The sequence below is a fragment of the Rhinatrema bivittatum genome, chromosome 6 (assembly GCF_901001135.1).
Source record: "Rhinatrema bivittatum chromosome 6, aRhiBiv1.1, whole genome shotgun sequence".
NCBI classification, from domain to species: Eukaryota; Metazoa; Chordata; class Amphibia; order Gymnophiona; family Rhinatrematidae; genus Rhinatrema; species Rhinatrema bivittatum.
This window is the reverse complement of record NC_042620.1, coordinates 334,260,283-334,280,188: the sequence shown is the minus strand read 5'-3', so window position 1 is coordinate 334,280,188 and position 19,906 is coordinate 334,260,283. Positions and strand designations below refer to the sequence as shown.

The 19,906-nt window shown below is 45.1% G+C and overlaps 1 protein-coding gene across 5 annotated transcripts; it reads right to left on the bottom strand.

Annotated features, from left to right (window-relative positions):
* Positions 1–6,180: 6,180 nt before the first annotated feature.
* On the bottom strand, positions 6,181–18,989 carry LOC115094556. 5 transcript variants are annotated; one of them, XR_003857578.1, is made up of 5 exons: positions 18,397–18,959; positions 9,457–9,525; positions 7,653–7,834; positions 6,769–7,244; positions 6,181–6,647 (listed from the first exon to the last, which is right to left on the bottom strand). XR_003857578.1 is itself a non-coding variant. In XM_029607742.1 (2 exons), the coding sequence occupies exons 1-2, from the start codon at positions 18,961–18,963 to the stop codon at positions 9,490–9,492; spliced, it is 603 nt and encodes a 200-aa protein (XP_029463602.1). In that variant the 5' UTR covers positions 18,964–18,989; the 3' UTR covers positions 8,554–9,489. The 5 variants fall into 5 exon arrangements, 2 of the variants coding, with proteins under 2 accessions (XP_029463602.1, XP_029463601.1); XR_003857579.1 differs by having other exon boundaries at positions 7,674–7,834; XM_029607742.1 differs by lacking the exons at positions 6,181–6,647; positions 6,769–7,244; positions 7,653–7,834 and having other exon boundaries at positions 8,554–9,525; positions 18,397–18,989.
* Between the last annotated feature and the right edge of the window lie 917 nt (positions 18,990–19,906).

The following is a 19,906-nucleotide window of genomic DNA, read 5'->3' as shown; positions in this document are numbered from 1 at the left end:
CATATGTGCAAAAAAAAAAATTAAACCCCCTCACCCTCCTTAATCCCCCCCCAGACTTACCACAACTCCCTGGTGATCGAGCGAGGAGTGAGGACGTCATTTCTGCAATCCTTGGCGAGAAGCATGTGACGTCGGTGGCACGTCGAGTGACGCGGCGTCACGTGATTCCCGGCTCGTTCGCGCCGGACGGCTCGTTCGGCCCAAAAAGAACTTTTGGCCAGCTTGGGGGGGCCTCCTGACCCCCCCAAGCTGGCCAAAAGTTCTTTTTGGGCCGAACGAGCCATCCGGCGCGAACGAGCCGGGAATCACGTGGCGCCGCGTCACTCAGACGCGACGTCACGTGATTCCCGGCAAGTTCGCGCCGGACGGCTCGTTCGGCCCAAAAAGAACTTTTGGCCAGCTTGGGGGGGCCTCCTGACCCCCTCAAGCTGGCCAAAAGTTCTTTTTGGGCCGAACGAGCCGTCCGGCGCGAACTTGCCGGGAATCACGTGACGTCGGCGTCACGTGATTCCCGGCTTGTTCGTGCCGAACGAGCCGTCCGGCGCGAACTTGCCGGGAATCACGTGACGTCGCGTCTGAGTGACGCGGCGCCACGTGATTCCCGGCTCGTTCGCGCCGGACGGCGCGTTCGGCCCAAAAAGAACTTTTGGCCAGCTTGGGGGGTCAGGAGGCCCTCCCAAGCTGGCCAAAAGTTCTTTTTGGGCCGAACGAGCCGTCCGGCGCGAACGAGCCGGGAATCACGTGACGCCGGCGTCACTCGACGTGCCGCCGACGTCACATGCTTCTCGCCAAGGATTGCAGAAATGGCGTCCTCACTCCTCGCTCCATCACCAGGGAGTTGTGGTAAGTCGGGGGGGGGGATTAAGGAGGGTGAGGGGGTTTATATTTTTATTTTGGCTCAACAATCGCGATTTCCCACATATCGAACATATCTATGTTCGATATGTGGGAAATCCGATCGTTTATGTCGAATCAATTTTTTAAGTAAAAAAAAAATATGAGTTGCGTTTTACTAATGCGGTCAATCCGAATGCACACCCCTAGCAAATAGCTCATGAAAGAATTGGGAGTCTGTTATGGGCTTCTGTAAAGGGTTTATAACAGATTCCCAAGGCCTTGGTCTTTCCAAAGCATCCATGCAACATAAATTACAGATGTCCATTATAGACATAAGAACATAAGAACATAAGAAAATGCCATACTGGGTCAGACCAAGGGTCCATCAAGCCCAGCATCCTGTTTCCAACAACGGCCAATCCAGGCCATAAGAACCTGGCAAGTACCCAAAAACTAAGTCCATTCCATGTAACCATTGCTAATGGCAGTGGCTATTCTCTAAGTGAACTTAATAGCAGGTAATGGACTTCTCCTCCAAGAACTTATCCAATCCTTTTTTAAACACAGCTATACTAACTGCACTAACCACATTCGCTGGCAACAAATTTCACAGTTTAACTGTGCGTTGAGTAAAAAAGAACTTTCTCCGATTAGTTTTAAATGTGCCCCATGCTAACTTCATGGAGTGCCCCCTAGTCTTTCTACTATCCGAAAGAGTAAATAACCGATTCACATCTACCCGTTCTAGACCTCTCATGATTTTAAACATCTCTATCATATCTTAAGGGCCCACAATGGATGCCCAAGAGCTTGAGCTTTCCAAGGTGTCCATGCGATGTAGATTATGGACATCCATTCTGGACATCTTAAGGGCCCACAATAGATGCCGAAGGCCAAATCCAAATCCGGGACATCCATGAAGGGTGGCAATGAACCTATACATGGATGTCCAATCAATGTTTACTGGCTATGACCTCTTCCTTTATCCTTCCATGGATTAATGAACAGTAGCTATTCCTACATACATTCTATGTTGAATTGCAAAATACTTGCAATTTGATAGGCTAAAACTGTACTTGATTGACCCTTGGTTGAACCCAGGATGGTATGTCTTATGCTCTTATGTTCTTTTGTTTTTGATACAGGCCAGAGCCATCTGTAGACCATGCCAGCAACGTATCATTTGCCCACGGACAACTCTCCTTGAGTTGCCCAAGCACGATGTGGTGTGAAGATACCAGCTTAGCTCACAGGCAGTTCTAACAGTTTATGAAGACCTGAGCAGTGGTCTTGACCCCGTGGCCTATCTCAACCATGCCGTGCCTGGGTTGATGAAACTTATGTCTGCTTTACATTTTTTTACCACAGGAAGTTTTCAAAATCTGGTTAGTATCTTTGCGGGGATGACTCAGTCCTCGGTCTCGAGGCATTTCACACAGGTCTTGAAGTCGATGCTGAAGTGAATGAAGTACATTGAGTTTCCTGTGGATCCAGTGCAACTTCAGGAGATCTGCTGTGGGTTCATGGCAATTGCTGGGATGCCGAATGTGTTGGGCGTAATAGACTGTACCCAAATTGAATTGCCCCTGAAGTCAGACGAGAAGAGTTTGTTCTGTTATCGCAATTCCATTCAATGAATGTGTAATTTGTATGTGATACACACCTTTGAATCCTTAATGTAGTGGCAAGGTTTCCTTGGAGCTGCTATGATTCCTACATTCTTGTACATTCATCACTTGGAACCCATTTCCCACAGGGGAGATACAGTAATGGCTGGCTGCTTGGTAAGTAATATATGCTATGGGCCGGGGTCTTAGAAAGCCAGGTGGGATGATCTCATGCGATGTGTTGTGTTAATTTCTGAAAGTACTTATTTATTTATTTATTTATTTATTTATTTACTTATTTAACAGCTTTTTTATACCAATATTCGAGGGAACATCATATCAGTTTACATAGAAATCAAAGAAATACATAAAACAGGCAGGGGGAGGAGACCAGAGGGAGAAGGAGAATATTCAAAGAGAAAGGGCATGAAGTAAAAAGATAGCGCTTAACAGTCGAGGCGAAACAATAAACTGAATAATACAATACATTATAACCATTAATATAAATTAATAGTGGGAGGGGTAAGGAAGCGGCTAAATATTAATTGACAACTGAGGAGATAGGGAGAGAAAGGAAAAGTCCAGGGGGTAAAGAGGGGGAGGGGAGGGCAAAGGGGTCAAAATGGGGGGTAGGAGTCAGTGGTAAAACTCAGGGGGGGATAGTAACAGGAGAGGGTAAGATGCCTTAAAATTGAAGACTATTAAGACCTATTCGAGGTATGCCTGTTTGTATTCTGTCAGGTATAGTTAGGGTATAAAATGAGTATATATATATTTATATGCGATCTGGATCTGTCTTTCTAGTGTTTTTTTATGCAATCTTGGTTACACCTTTTATAGGTGATGGCGGCTATGGCTGTATGTCTTGGTTGCTAACTCCATTGCAGTCCCCATGCATTGCTGAAATATGCTCCAATGAGGCTCATGCCCTTGTAGCCTAGATAATGGACACCCAAGGCTAGGCCTTTCCAAAGTGTCCATGCTTTGGGTGTCCGTGAAGGGTCCATGCGCCGTAGACAACAGACCCCAAAGGACAACCAACGCATGGACTCCTTGGAAATGCCAAAACCTTGGGCATCCGAGGGGCCCAAATCTGAGATTTTGGTGTCCGTTTAGGGTTCTGGCACAGCTAACAGTCATCCATGTGGAAGTGGTCTTTTGTGTGCATGATCATGGATGTCTATTTTGTGTGATACCTTCTGAAACTGAGGATATAAGATGCCACACGGGAGGCTCCCCAATTTTAAAGAGGAGGACATCCGGCTCCTTGCGGAGCTAGTCATAGCCAATGAGAGGCACCTCTATTTTTGCCCTGGGCACTGGAGGGAGCAGGATCGGGTGGATGAGACCTGGCTAGTGCTCAGGGCGAGCTTTAATGCCCAGGCATCCTTCCCCTGAGAGTTGTTGGGAGTTGGGGAAGATGATAATATAGTCCATTCCTAGAGGCCTCCCTGCAGATTTTTGGATGCCAATATGTCCTATTGCATTTTAAGAACTTTTGCTCCAGGAAGTTGTCCTTTTGCTCCAGGAACTTCAAAATTCTTCAGAGGGGCAAATAATAAAAATAATAATAATAATAACAGTGTGGGCATTAATGAATGGGGTGGGAGCTGCAGGCCGCACATTAATTTCTTGCATTGTTGAATGTTTTATTTTTATTGGGTGCTCACCAGGTGGAGGCTTTGAAGAAGAGGTCCCGGAGGCTTCAATGGGAAGACTATCTCCAGGCCCCATGTGCGTGGGCCGCAGAAAGATATGTGTTGTTGATTTTACATTGAAGTAGGAAACACGAGACAAAAAGTGAATACAGTTTAATGGTCATGTAAAGCGCACTGAAAACTATATTGTAGGATGTTTGCGGTCTATAAATGTTTAATAATGTAAATTATAAATAATAATCACTCATTGCTATTAAAGGTTTGCCTGAAATAGTGCCTGCCTATATCAACTGTGTACAATTGATACATCTTGACAAATAACTCCCTCCAGCCCGCCCTTCAGGACTCTTTCCCCTCCGTTGAACCTTAGTAATGCTTTGATATTTCTCATTTCAGATACCTCCAGCACATCCAAGAAGGAACAGGAGGAGGACAACGAGGTGCCGCCACCACCACCACCACCTCCTCAACCACCACCTCCTCAACCACATGCAGCAATGTCACTACCACCATAGAAAGGACGGCAGAAGAAGACCAACGGCCCATCCAGTCTGCCCAGCAAGCCTCTGTACTTTTTTTTTTCTCATACTTATCTGTTACTCTTGGCCCTTAGTAACCTTTTGGCTCTATTTCCCTTCCACCCCTGCCATTAATGTAGAGAGCAGTGTTGGAACTGCATCTAAGTGAAATAGTTTAATTAGTTAGGGGTATCAACCGCCACAATAAGCAAGCCACACCCATGCTTATTTGTTTACCCAGACCATGTAATTCAGTCCTTGGTTGTTGTCTGTATAAATCCCCTTTTCTTCATTCCCCCTGCCATTGAAGCAGAGAGCTATGCTGGATATGTATTGAAAGTTAAGTATCAGTCTTTCTCCCCTGCTGTTGAAGCAGAGAAAAGTCTGACTAGTACCCACTTTCAACTTCCTTCTCTGTTTCCCAAAGCTGGATTCAAACTCACAGCCCTTGATACTCCAAACACCTCTCCTGCCAGGCTAGGCCACAGGCACAGGCACCACCACCACCATCTGCCAAGACAGCACCCATTTCTCCCACCCCCAACATCCATGGAAGCCAAGGAGGTCATTATCATAGATGATGACTAGTTCACACCAGAGGCAGCATCAGCGGGTTGCTGGTTCCTGGAGGCTGGCACAGCATCTGGGGAAAGGCCACAGGAGCAAGGCACACCTGGATGCTGTGCTGGCTCTCCAGGTCCAGTTCACCCATGGACTGGAAGGCCTGGTGGTCCAGATGGTTGCCAGCTTGAAAGTCCTGCAGCATGGCCAGCATGAAATGATTGAGCTGCTGCAATCTATGGAAGCATCTCAATCACTGGTGGCAATGGCCTGTGCTCTACCATGTACCTCCCTGTTGGTGATGATCCTCCTCGGCCCCCATGGACCTTATCCCCCAACCCCCCCCCCCTTCTTCCCTGCCCTTCTTCCATTGTAAATACTTTTTGCCTGGAATTTGTTATAATAACAATTTTGTCAAAACATGTTGGTGGTTGTCTTGTGTACAAAGTAGACGAGTGAGAGGGATGCAATATTGGTTGAGGGAATATGATGTTACAGATGCCAGTGGTAGTGGCGGTGATAGGGGAGGGAAGAGGATTATGATACCAAGGGAGAGGCATGATAATAATGATGATGGGGGAAGAGGCAAGGGAGATGGCAATGATGCTAAGGGTCAAGAGGGGAGAGGGGAGGGATGAGTGAATAGAAGATTGAGGATGAGGGTTGTTGCATTTGATCTGATATATTTGCATGATTTAAAAATCATGTTTTATGTTGGTTACTAATTTCTTAGAGTATTTTTTTTTTTTTTTTTACTAAAGATGGTTTTGTAGGATGTTTTAGTGTAGCATGTAAAAGGTCATGATGACAAAATAATAGACCAAAAAATAAAAACTGAGCCCCAGACGAGCACCCATGCCGACCACCTGTTTCCTCTAGCCTAGGCTGGATCCCCAGCCCACCATGACCCAATTGACCAATGTAGTGCCTATGCAGATGTCTTGAACTTTGTCAAAACATGAGCCCATAAATAGGAAACATAATTAATTGCTTCCACTGAACAAATATTTTTATTTGGCTAATACTCATGGGTATTTTAGCAAATGCAAAGCACTAGTTACATCTCAGATGGCACTGATCAGATCGCTCATCAAGTTGGACTGAGTAGCCACTGCTTCTTGGATCTTGTTGTGTATTCCTTGAGTTCCTTGTGTACTAACTCATTGTGTTGCTCCTGTTATGACAGCATTTCGTACATGAAGCATTCACTCAGCCCATAGACGCCAAACAAGCCTCTTCCAGGTCACGTGCTGCTGTTGCCTGTTCCAGGGCTGATGCCACTGTTGTCTCAGCTCCCTGAGTTTCAGATATAACCTCCAAAAGTGTGATAGGGGCCTTGGTATCATTATCCTACACTAGTTGGCTGGGGGACACCTCGGTTGACAAATGAAAGATGAATTCCGATGTGGGAAGGGATTGTGTCTCTTCCTCCATGACATCTGTTACCTTATTATTGACTCCTTGATCTGTGAAGAAAGATTGAGAATCACAAGTTAAAGTTCTTTATATAGTTCTCAACTGATGCCCACCCAGAGCCCTAAAGAAAAAAATGCAATGCAAACAAGATGGCACTTTCAAAATTCATACCTTCTCTTGCTCCTGTGTTGGCCATGTACAGTGCGGCCACACCAGCCACGGTCTCTTGGCGCACAGTACTCAGGAATAGCTCTTCAATGGGAGTCAAAACAATATTACATTGTAGCCCCCACCAGTCCTGTGTGCTGACGCCTCAATTTTGGTGGCCTTTTCTTTAACCTCTCTTCTAATGTTACACCACCGGTGCTGGATTTGTTTATCCTCCCTGTGCTTTACCGACAGGGAGCTGACATCCAGCACAATCCTCTCCCAAATCCATTTCTTCATAGAAGCAGAATTTTGTAGTTCTTGCACGAGGCATGACACAGTAGGTCCTGTTCTCCATTCATAAAGTGAGCATCATGTGTTCGCTTCTTGGGCGCTTGCAACCACTAGGGCCTGCCTGCTTTTCCAGATCTTCTGCCTCTCTTGCCACCTGAGAAAAGGTTCGTTTTGCAGCCATGGCAATCTGTCTTTGTTTCTTGGGACTGTGAATACAAATAAAAACAGCGCATATGTCAGTTATTAATAAACAATACATTGGAATTCAAGATAACATGTTGAAATATTACTTGTCCACTCAGTGATGTCTATATAATGTTCCACTAATAAGTAGCGGAAGAAGAAAGAAGCAGGCCACTTGGCTAGCATTCAGAGATAACAATGCATGCAGTTAATGGTAAGAATAAAGAAGCAGGGCACATGGACAGCATGAACAGATGCCAAAATAAGCAGTTAATGAAAGGAGAGAGAAGATGGCCACATGGCTAGCATTCAGAGATAGCAATACATGCAGTTAATGGTAAGAAGAAATGGACATGGACAGCATGAACAGATGTCAAAAAATGCAATTAATGAAAGGAAAGAGAAGCTGGTCAATTGGCTAGCATTCATACCAGTTGTCCCGAGGTAGTCACCTGGAGTAGATCAGAGCCTTGGCTGTAGGCATCCCATGCTTTTGTAAGCAGTTCCATACTGCAGGACTTTCCAGCAACAGGCGGAGAAGCAAACTTTGTGGCTTAGTAAATAGTCCACCTTGATAGAGCTCTGCCTGTGGCAGTCTTCCTGGGGCTCAGCTCTGGGAAATAAAGATCACCAAAGAACAGTAACAGAAAGACTGGTTTAGTGTGTATTCCCCCTTGCAATCATTCACTGAGAAACAATGTTTCACCCTGTAATCATCCCCTGGGAACAACCTTCCCCCTTTTCTGCCAATGCCAGGACACCGCAGCAAATGCTCCCTAAATTACCGGATGGTAGTTCTGTCCACAGTCTTGCACCTGTTCAGTCTTCTCTTTTTAACAAAAAAAAAACCTCTCTTGCAAACAAACCTAAATGTAAGCCTCCCCCACCCCCAGCCCCTGAGTCATAGGGAGAAAAGGTCAAAGAAAAAGAATGTCTCTGTACTAAGACACTTTTAGCAGGCCTCTTAGGCTCTAGCACAACTCACCCCCTTCTCACCACCATTGGATTCTCAGAGCCTCTAAGAGCCTGGGAAATGTAGTTTACCTCCTGTCTCTCTGAGGCCTTTGCTGTCTGGATTTGCCTCTGGCTCTCCCTGGAGAAATCCAGTCTGGGTTTTCCTTTCTGGGTAAACAGTGAGCCTCATCACACAATGCATGCCAAAAAATACAGTTAATGAAAGGAGCAGGACTTGGGCAACTGACTACAATCCATTAACATTTTGGATGTCCAGGAAAGGAACAGGGTGACCAAGTACACATCATGAACATCCTGCTTCTTTCTTGGACATCCATGATTCTGACCAGCCGTTATGGGTCTGTACTCGGCCTCCCAAGTCATGAGCATTCAGGAAAGGAGCAGGGTGACTGAGTACAAATCATGGACATCCTGCTTCTTTCTTGGATGTTCGTGATTCTGACCATCTGTTACGGGCCTGTACTCAGCTGCCTAAGTCATGAGCATCCAGGAAAGAAGCAGGGCAACTGAGTACACATCATGCACATCCTGCTTCTTTCCTGGATGTCCTTGATTCTAACTGTCTGTTAAGGGCCTGTACTCGGCCCCAAATGTCATGAGCGACTTGGAAAGGAGTAGGGTGACTGAGTACAAATCATGGACGCACTGCTTCTTTCCTGGATGTCCTTGATTCTAACTGTCCGTTAAGGGCCTGTACTCGGCCGCAGATGTCATGAGCGACTTGGAAAGGAGTAGGGTGACTGAGTACAAATCATGGACGCACTGCTTCTTTCCTGGATGTCCTTGATTCTAACTGTCCGTTAAGGGCCTGTACTCGGCCGCAGATGTCATGAGCGACTTGGAAAGGAGTAGGGTGACTGAGTACAAATCATGGACGCACTGCTTCTTTCCTGGATGTCCTTGATTCTAACTGTCCGTTAAGGGCCTGTACTCGGCCGCAGATGTCATGAGCGACTTGGAAAGGAGTAGGGTGACTGAGTACAAATCATGGACGCACTGCTTCTTTCCTGGATGTCCTTGATTCTAACTGTCCGTTAAGGGCCTGTACTCGGCCGCAGATGTCATGAGCGACTTGGAAAGGAGTAGGGTGACTGAGTACAAATCATGGACGCACTGCTTCTTTCTTGCAGATGCATGATTCTGACCATTGTTACGGGCCTGTATTCGGCCGCCCAAGTCATGAGCATCCAGGAAAGGTTCAGGGTGACCAAGTACAAATCATTGATGTATTTCTTATTTCTTCACATAAATACCTCTTACCTGTTCAAAATGAAGCAATGGCAATGTTGATCTCTACCTTATTCCTGCCAGGCACCAGTTCACACCAGTCTGCATATAAAACAGATCCAATCTGAACTGAATACAAAAGGACAGTCGTACTCCCAGCAGTGATTTATATACCTCCCAAGCAGGATTATGACACACAGCATGATGTCACATTGGGGGAGGGGCAATGATAAGTTTGAATAAATTGGAAACAAATTGGAAATAAATTGCAAATTAACCTTATTCTGTCTGACAGATGTGTGCCCTTTTGACAGAACTTCAATGCGTCCACAAGCCGCATGCGCAATACTGTACGGACGTCCGATACAATAAAATGTGTGGTGTTATGGATGCTCTTTTTTGACTCCATTGTCATTTGTGTCTCATTAGAACACTTGATCACACGCCCAGGAGAGGTGGCTGTGCATGCGTTGAAACAGTGGGTGCCTAGAAAGGACGCACAATTCTTGTGTGTCCATATTGGATCAGCCTGAAAAAGAGGCACTAAACCAGGGGTCGGGAACCTTTTTGGCTAAGAGAGCCATGAACGCCACATATTTTAAAATGTAATTCTGTGAGAGCCATACAAGACATACCAAATTAATTTACTACAACCCCCTACTCTCCTGACGCCCCCCAAGACCTGCCAAATTAATTTACTACAAACCCCCCACCCTTCTGACCCCCCCAAGACCTGCCAAAAGTCCCTGGTGGTCCAGCGGGGGTCCAGGGCTCGCAGACAAATCTTTAATAAAAAAGTAAAAATCTAACAAAACCCCCCACCCTCCTGATGCCCCCCAATACCTCCAAAATTAATTTATTACAATCCCCCACCCTCCTGACCCCCCCAAGACCTGCCAAAAGTCCCTGGTGGTCCAGTGGGGGTCCAGGGCTCGCAGACAAATCTTTAATAAAAAAGTAAAAATCTAACAAAACCCCCCACCCTCCTGACGCTCCCCAAGACCTCCAAAATTAATTTACTACAACCCCCCACCCTCCTGACCCCCCCAAGACCTGCCAAAAGTCCCTGGTGGTCCAGCAGGGGTCCAGGAGCAGTCCGGGAGCGATCTCCCGGACTTGGGCTGTCGGCTGCCAGTAGTGAAAATGGCGCCGACGGCCCTTTGCCCTCACTATGTCACTGGGGTCGACCAATGGCGGCGGTAGCCCCTGTGACATAGTAAGGGCAAAGGGCCGTCGACGCCATTTTGAATACTGGCAGCCGACGGCCCTTTGCCCTTACTATGTCACAGGGGCTACCGCCGCCATTGGTCGACCCCAGTGACATAGTGAGGGCAAAGGGCCGTCGGCGCCATTTTGACTACTGGCAGCCGACAGCCCAAGTCCGGGAGATCGCTCCCGGACCGCTCCTGGACCCCTGCTGGACCACCAGGGACTTTTGGCAGGTCTTGGGGGGGGTCAGGAGGGTGGGGGGTTGTAGTAAATTAATTTTGGAGGTCTTGGGGGGCGTCAGGAGGGTGGGGGGTTGTAGTAAATTAATTTTGGAGGTCTTGGGGGGCGTCAGGAGGGTGGGGGGGGTTTGTTAGATTTTTACTTTTTTTTATTAAAGATTTGTCTGCGAGCCAGATGCAGCCATCAAAAGAGCCACATCTGGCTCACGAGCCATTGGTTCCCGACCCCTGCACTAAACCAAAAGAGAGGCAGGGCATGAGGAGCAGGCCAGGCAGTCAGTAGCAGCAGCATTAGTAAGCTTCCAGGATCCCAAGGCATCCAGAGAAGGGCAGACTGAAGTATTTTCTTTAATTTTTCAATGTTTTTGTTAAGTTGAGGGCCAGAACTCTAATATAATTAGGAGAGAAACAATGCAGCAGGAGCAGGCAGAGCAGCTGCAGCAAGAGTGGCAAATGACAACAATACAGAAAGCTACTGAGGCCCAAAAATATGGGCATTGGTTCAGTACAGCTGTGCACTCAGTCTTATTACCACTCACATGGAAATTCATAGAAATCCAGCAGAGGGAGGATAATTTTCAGTAAGCTAATAAGCAATAGAGACAGGCATGCAGGGGAAATGAAATAGGAAATGAGACAAAATTTCCTAGTTCATTTCATGCTGTTCTCAAAGCGAAAAAATTGAAAATATGACAACATTTCATAGATTTTTATGCTTCATTTTGAAAAAAAAAATTGATCTGTCAGGCCCGAAGCTGTGATCTTGCCTAGGCTTGATGTGGGAGCTGCAGCGTAGGCTTGACTATGATGCACAACACTGTGGTTTCAGCTAAGACCACAAAAATTGAACAAACTTACCTGCTCCATCTGGTATCCAGCATCACAGTCCAGGCCCAGGCCAACGTCTGAGCCTCTGCCAAGGGCAGGGCCCAAGCGCAGGCTCAATAACATGGCCCAGACTGGAGACTGCATCCCTATGCTGGGGCTTCATCCGAGACACAGGCCAGATGCCAGGGCCTGGCCCGGAGGCTGGGATCTGATGATGAGGCCTTGGGTCATGGTCAGGCCCAAACCTGGAACCCAAGCTTCATATGTCTTCAGTCTAATTATCTTTCTTCTTCAACAGGATGATACCACATGGGAGTTGCTGGAGATAATTAATTCCTGTGCATACTCCTTAGCAGAGGGAGCAATTTTGATGTGAGGCAGTGGACAGCATCATTTTGTTAAAGAAGCAAGAAGACCAAAAACCTCTGAAGCCTGGGCACTGGGCCTGGGCCTGACTCTGGGCTATGGTCCAGGTATTGAGGCCTGGCCTTTGGGCCGGGTCTTAGCATCAGGCCTGGGTCTAAACTGAGGCCTCAACCTTGGAACCTGACCTCTGGTTTGGGCCCTGGTGTCGGGATTGGGTCCGTGCCAAAGCTCCCACGTCACGACCCAATCTCTGGATCAGACTCTGGCATCGGGCCGGCGCTTGGGCCCTGGTCTAGGCTGAGGCCCAGTCATTGGGTCTTGGCCTCAAAGCCTGGGCCTTACTTAGGGCCTAGGCCAAGGTCATGACGATTACCACGGCCTAGGCTTATACAAGGCCAGCTCCAGCCTATGCCTGGGCAATTGGACCAGGTCTCAGGTTCAGCTCCTCCCTGGACCGGATAAGTGGGGACCAGAGAGAATTCTGACCCCAGCATTTTTTTGAATGGGCAGGATGGTGGGGGGCATTGGAGGCCTCAGAAGGCCATGTTTCTTTTTATTGTTTCTTTCTGGGTTGTTTTTTTTTAATGTGTATATTATTTTTTTTAACTAAACAAACAAAATAACCATTAGATGAAACAAAACTCGTTGAAAACCACCCCTATTAAGCGATAAGGAGTTCACCCTCTTCTACACTGTAGTCAACACCAACAATAAATGGAGAGCAAATATTTTGAGTGCACTTTTAGTGATATCTTATGGAAGACCAATTTTTCAATCAATCTTGTTACCAGCTATGAATGATGTGCCTTCATGTGCTTTGTTTGGCTGATGACTTTCTACTCCTAGTGCACCCCTACTGCTGCTGCTGCTGTTGCTGTAGTCTTCCACTGAAATAAATATTAATTTTTCTGTTCCTGTATCAACATAACAGTGGAGATGGGAGCAGGACAACCAACCCTTCCTCACTAACTGGTTTCTCCTTCTAAAATATCCCTTCTGGGCTTGGTAGGAAGGATCCTGGTCCTCATCCTGCGTTTTTTACCATCATCACCACTATACGTACTGGCCCCAGGGCTCTCTGGAGGAAGAGCCTTTCTTCTTTCTCTCCTATTGCCTTGTTAGCTTCTTGATGCCGGTGATATGATGGAATTCATTAAAACAGATCATTTTTGGGCAAGGGCTTTCAGTAGCACAATGTTTGTATATCCTAATATGAAAACACACAAACAGCAGACTCTTTTGTCGATCACATGGAGAAAGTGAAGATCATTAATACCAAGAGATGAAATCAAAGACCAAGAAAATGTGGCAGAAAGATGCAGAAATGGGTCCTCTTATACTGGGTGCCACTGGCCTGATCAAGAAGAATTTCCAAGCACACCCTCATATGTTAACTACAAAATTTATACCCTAGGAGCTCTAGAAGGAGGCTCTCTTTGGTATAATATAAGTAGTAAGAAGGGTATTAGTAGATGACTATCAGTGTCATTGCAAATTTTTAACATAAAAACTGGCACTGGCCAGGCACAGGCTGTTGCCATGAAGTTGGCCTCAGTCTGCTGATGCAAGATTGGACAAAATACAGCGCATGGGACAGAACCATCCTGCCACCATATTTTATTTGGCCCATTTACTTTACACCTGTGCTCAATTATGACTGGCCCATTGATGCTATGAACAACCTCATCATCAATTGCTTGATGAGCATGATAACGTGCTATTTTGGATATCAGCCAATGACAGTGGTGGTGGAGCTGGGCAGATCATCATTCTGTGCTTGTTCCTTTCAATGTATTACCCACAATGCATGATTTCAATGAATAGATGCAGGATGGGATACTGAGCACAAGGACAGCATCAGCATGGGCAGCATTCATAGATAGTGGGATCATCATATTACAAAGGTGCATGTAATTTACATATGAACATAAGAACTGCATGTAATTTACATATGACATAAGGTGCATGTAATTTACATATGAACATAAGAATCGTTTTGATAAAAAACTATTTTTAAAAATCAGTATATAAATACTTTAAAATAAATAAAAAAATAAACTGCTACACTGGATCAGACCAAGGATCCATCAAGTCCAGTATCCTGTTTCCAACAGTGGCTAATCTAAGTCACAAGTACCTGGCAAGTACCCAAACATTAAATAAATCTCATGCTACTATTGCTTAATAATCAATAGAAGTTTATGGATTTTTCCTCTAGGAACTTATCCAAACCTTTTTTTAAACCCAGCTACAATAACTGCCATAACCACATCCTCTGGCAATGAATTCCAGAGCTTACCTATGCACGGAGTGAAAAATAATTTTCTTCTATTTGTTTTAAAGGGACTACTTGCTAACTTCAAAGAGTAGACCCTAGTCCTTCTATTATCTGAGAGAGCAAATAACTTTGCATCCTTGAACCCACAGAGCATGATGGTAAGGAACAAATGTGGACCAATGATCATGAGAATGGGGTGATTGAAAAAAAATCAAAACACTTTCTGTTGTAAACAGTTAAGAACTGAAGGAAATCTGAGGTTTTTCTTAATCGCTCATCCTCATAGTCATTAGCCTGCATCTGTTCTTTAAAAAAATGACCCCTCTATGGAAGATCAGCGGGCAGTGGTATACTGCTGTATCACTCTTCTGTGACATAAGAGATTGATGTAATATATTTTAGTTGGAAGTGAGCAACAAGATGTTGGCATAGATTTAACCTGGTTGACCGATAGGAGACAGCATGGTAAATGGAAACTACTCAAGAGAAAACCGTGTTAAATTGGGTATAACAGGGATTGGTATTGGGACCAGTTCTGTTTAATATCATTTTGAGTGATATTGTGGAAGGGATAGAAGATAAAGTTTATCTGTTTGCAGATGATACTAAGATCTGCAACAGAGAGGACACACCTCAATGAGTAGAGAGAACTCAAAGTGATTTCAGAAAGCTTAAAGAGTAGTCAAAGATTTGGCAGCTGGAATTCAATACCAAGAAGTGCAGAGTCATGCATCTGAGGTGCGGCAATCCAAAAGAGCTGTATGTGATGGGGGTGAAGGACTGATGTGCATGGAACAAGAGAAGGATCTTGGGATAATAGTGTCTGGCAATCTAAAGATGGTGAAGCAATGTGATAAGTAGATAACTAAAGCCAGACTAATGCTGGGCTGCATAGAGAGAAAAATAACCAGTAGGAAAAATGAAGTGATAATATCCTTGTATAGGTCCTTGGTGAGACCTCACCTGAAGTACTGTGTTTAGTTCTGGAGCCTATATCTTGAAAAGGATAGAGTCAGGATGAAAGCGGTTCAGAGAAGGGTGTCAAAAATGGTGTATCGGAAGAATTATGAAGAGAGGCTAAAGGATCTGAATATGTTTACCCTGGAAGAGAGGAGATGCAGAGAGATATGACACAGAGTTTAAGATACCTGAAAGATTTTAATGATAAATGAACTTCAAACCTTTTCTGATGAAAAGGAAACAGTAGAACTAGGGATCATGAGTTGAAACTCCAGGTTGGACGACTCCGGTCAAATGTTTGGAAATATTTCTTCATGGAGATGTTGGTGGATGCCTGGAATGCCCTTCTTGAGAAGGTGATGAAGACAAAAATAGTCAAAGAATTCAAAGAGACATGGGATAAACACTGTGGATCCCTAAAGGCTAGAGGATGGAAATGAAGAAAGGAGGACATGGAAGTAAGTTGCTGGTGTGGCGGTTACTACCCTTAACCAATAAGCCTTGATGTTTTTGACACAATTGCAACATTGCTCTCTGCTTTGATGGTGGTGGTGGAGGGAAGAGGAATTGGATTCAGATGACAAGTATCATAGGCCCTGACTTTTATGATCTGGGATATTGATACACAGACAAGAGTGAAAAAGCTCAGGACTGCTTCTATGTCCAAGTCCATTAGCAAAGCATGTAGAACAGCACTGTTTGAATTTTCAAGAAGGCTCGTCACCCAGTAAAAATGTTGCTAGCAGTAAAATTTGTATGGGTTATAGGGATCTGCAGAGGGACCACATACGTTACATTCTGTATTCGTATTCGTGGGGGGGGCAGATACGTTGCATTCGGCAAGGGGGGGCCCCGATCCATTCATGCGTTCCATTCTTATTTGTTTCCCAGCTAACATTTAATTAACTACAACCCCCCCCCCACCCTCCTGACCCCCCCAAGACTTACCAAAGCTCCTGGTGGTGCAGCAGGGGTCCTGGACTGCTGGTATTCAAAATGGCACCGATAGCCTTTCACCTTACTATGTCACAAGGGCTACTGGTGCCATTGGTCGGCCCCTGTCACATGGTAGGAGCAATGGATGGCTGGCGCCATCTTGTGCTCCTACCATGTGACAGGGGCCGACCAATGGCACCAGTAGCCCCTGTGACATAGTAAGGGAAAAGGCTATTGGCGCCATTTTGATTACTGGCAGCCAACAGCCCGAGTGCAGGAGATTGCTCCCAGATGCCAAGTCCATTGGTCGACCCCTGTGACATAGTAAGGGCAAAGCATATCAGTGCCATTTTGAATACTGGCAGCTGATGACCCAAGTGCAGGAGATCGCTCCTGGACCCCCGCTGGACCACTGGGGACTTTTGGCAAGTCTTGTGGGGGTCATAAGTGTCCCCCAAAACTTGCCAAAAGTCCCCGGTGGTCCAGCGGGCATCCGGGAGCAATCTCCTGCACTCGGGCCGTCGGCTGCCAGTAATCAAACTGGTGCCGATAGCCTTTGCCCTTACTATGTCACAGGAGCTATCGGTGCCATTTTGAATACCGGAAGCCAATGGCGTGAGTGCAGTAGACGACTCCCGGACCCCCGCTGGACCACCAGGGAGTTTTGGCAAGTCTTGGGGGGGTCAGGAGTGTGGGGGTTTTGTTTAAATTTGCTCCTTTAGATCAGTGGTCCCCAACCCTGTCCTGGGGGCCCACCAGCCAGTCGGGCTTTCCGGATATCCACAATGAATATGCAAGAGAGAAAATGTGTATGTTATGGAGACAGTGCATGCAAATTTTCTCTCATGCATATTCATTGCGGATATCCTGAAAGCCCGACTGGCTGGTGGGCCCCCAGGACAGGATTGGGGACCACTGCTTTAGATGGCCGAATAATTTGGTGAAGATTCGTTGTATTCGTGGGAATTGCGATACGTTTCGCTTCCCCACGAATACAATGAATCTGGCCCTATACGTTGCAGATTGCCAATACGTTGCAAACGAATGCACACCCCTAATGGGTTATCATAAGGCTTGGGGATAATTGCATGGAGTGACGGTACCCTTAAGAGAAGCATGGGGTTAACCTGCACGGCGCAGCAGTTACTACCATAAGAAGCTTGCTGGGCAGACTGGATGGATCATGTGGTCCTTCTGTCCCATCATTACTATGTACTATGTTAGTTTTATTTTATTTTTTTTTTTTTTTTTTACTTTTTATGATTACTCTTTATTTATCATCTTTTCAAAACAAAATACAAAGTAATTTGCATAGAATCACAAGAGATTGAGAAATTGTTCTTTACATGAAATTCTTATTTGAAATTTAAAAATTAAATATTGAAACATGACAAAATTTCACAATCTCTACCTTTCGTAGGTAACTGAGGAGGAAAAGAATAAAAGGAGAACATAAGAAACAATTTAGAAGTAAGGCTGGGTTTAAACATCAGATTCATTTACTGGATCCAGCTCTATGGGCTGCGGGGTCTGCTCTCGTGCCTCTAGAAAGGCTTGAAGTTGTTCCGGACTAAAGAACACATAAGTATTCCCCAAAAGTTTGACTATGCACCTGCAGGGGTACCTTAAAATATAGGTACCTCCTAGTGCAAGCACTTTTGGGCGCAATGAAATAAACTTTTTCCTTCGCATTTGCGTTGGTTTTGCCAAATCTGGAAAGATACGAACTTGACCGCCCATAAAAGAAACATTTAAATTTTTGAAATAATTCTTCATAATTATTCCAACATCAATTTCTGAATAAAGAGTCACAAACAAGGCAAACCTTTCTGTAATTTCTTCCGTTGTTGTTTCCAGAAAATTGGTTAGATTTTCCATATCTATCCCCATACCAGGCGATATTAAGGCTCCTCTCTGTCTTAAAAAGAATATTTTTTTAACAGGCGGAACATTCTCTGGTGGTATCTTTAGAATTTCAATAGCAAATTTCTTGAAAGTCTGCAAAGGCAACTCACCCATAACTTTGGGGAAATTCAAGAGTCTTATATTTAAGTGCCTTAAGTAATTCTCTACTGACTCCAATCTTCTCAAAGACTATAGTCTTTCATTAACAGAAACTGCACTTAAATCTTGCAATTTTTTTACATCCACAGTTACCTTTGTCAAAGCCTTTTCCAGATTCGTGTGGTCAGTTTCAATCTTAGTCATTCTCTTGGAAACTTCCTCTAGTTTACAAGCCTGTCTGTCGAGCTTCGCAGCGTTCCCTGCTACCAGATCCCAAAGGGCGTCGAGCGTTACAATCGCTGGTTTTGTTAATCTCTGTGGGATAAGTGGAGAAACCGGCTCTGCTGTTCCTTCTCCGCTGGCTTCATACTCCTCCCCTCCTGTAGCCTCAGCGGAGACACGAGCACTGGCTGCACCCCCCACGTCTGCTTCGTCCCTGGGCTTGCCTCCCAACTGAGCATGCTCGAAGGAAGTTCCTGCCGGCGTCTCAGCAGGCACAGAGTCGAGCAGTAGAGCTGCTTGAATCAGCGTTTTAGGATCCGGAGGCGTCAGCGATAGTTCCCCGGGTGAGTACTGGGCTCCTTCCCCTGGCTCACCAATGGGGGTAGACGTCCTCGTTACTGATGTCGGGGTTGCATACTGATAAATCAGCCGCTGCCCTTCCAAATTATCCGGTAAGGGAGGATATATCCGGATTTTCCCTTTTCTCTTATGTGGCATTGTAAAAAATCGAAGAAAAAAGGCTTAGAGGAAATTTTTAGGGAACGAGGGCACGGAGCTGCTCAATATGCGACCACACCCGCGGCCATCTTAGTTCCCCTAGTTTTATTTTTAAAGTATTTGCACTCATGCTTTTCTATTATTACTCAGTGTGGATAGAAATTTCTGTTGGTGCTGCTTTCTCATAATATTTCTGGGTATTGTTAAAATGTTTAATAAAGCTTTCTGTCACTACTGCTTTGTCTCTCTCACAGTGCCTTGGGGTAGTCTTCCCATGGTACCTGTTGATTTGCCTAAATATCTGTGCCTTGGGGTGAACCTGTCAAGGTTATGGTTAAAATGTTTTTAAATCTCTCTCTTGCTTTGCTGCTGCTTTATCTCTTTCACTATACCTTGGAGTATTATTGCCTCTGTACCTGCTGATCTGCCCATTTCTCTGTGCCTCTGGGTGTACAGGTCACTGCTGACGTAGTTTGAAAGGGGTGACTAACTGCATTGTTCACATTAAACAAAGAATGAAAACTTATACAAAAAAAACAACTTTAAAATTGACAATATAGATGTATGGTCTACTGTGCTTGTCAGTTTTTATTTCAAAACCATTATTGCATGGCTGTACATCTTTGCATATTGAACTAAAGACTGAAGAAATTCTGTAATACTGGTTTTTATGTTTATGCCAATGGTTGTGTACCTTTCTATACTGAAATAAAGAGCTTTCAAAAAATATGAGAAGTTGTGTATTTATTAAGGAGCTAGAAGGGACTCTACCTTTGAGGAACTCAAAGGCGCAACCATCTTTTCAAAGTATTTGCATGGCGGCAAACAAACTCTGTCCACTGACAACTAAAAAACTCAAACATAACATCTCTAAAAGACAACCATGGTTTAATGAAGAACTCCAAAATCTAAAACTCTCCCTTAGACGGAATGAAAGCAAATG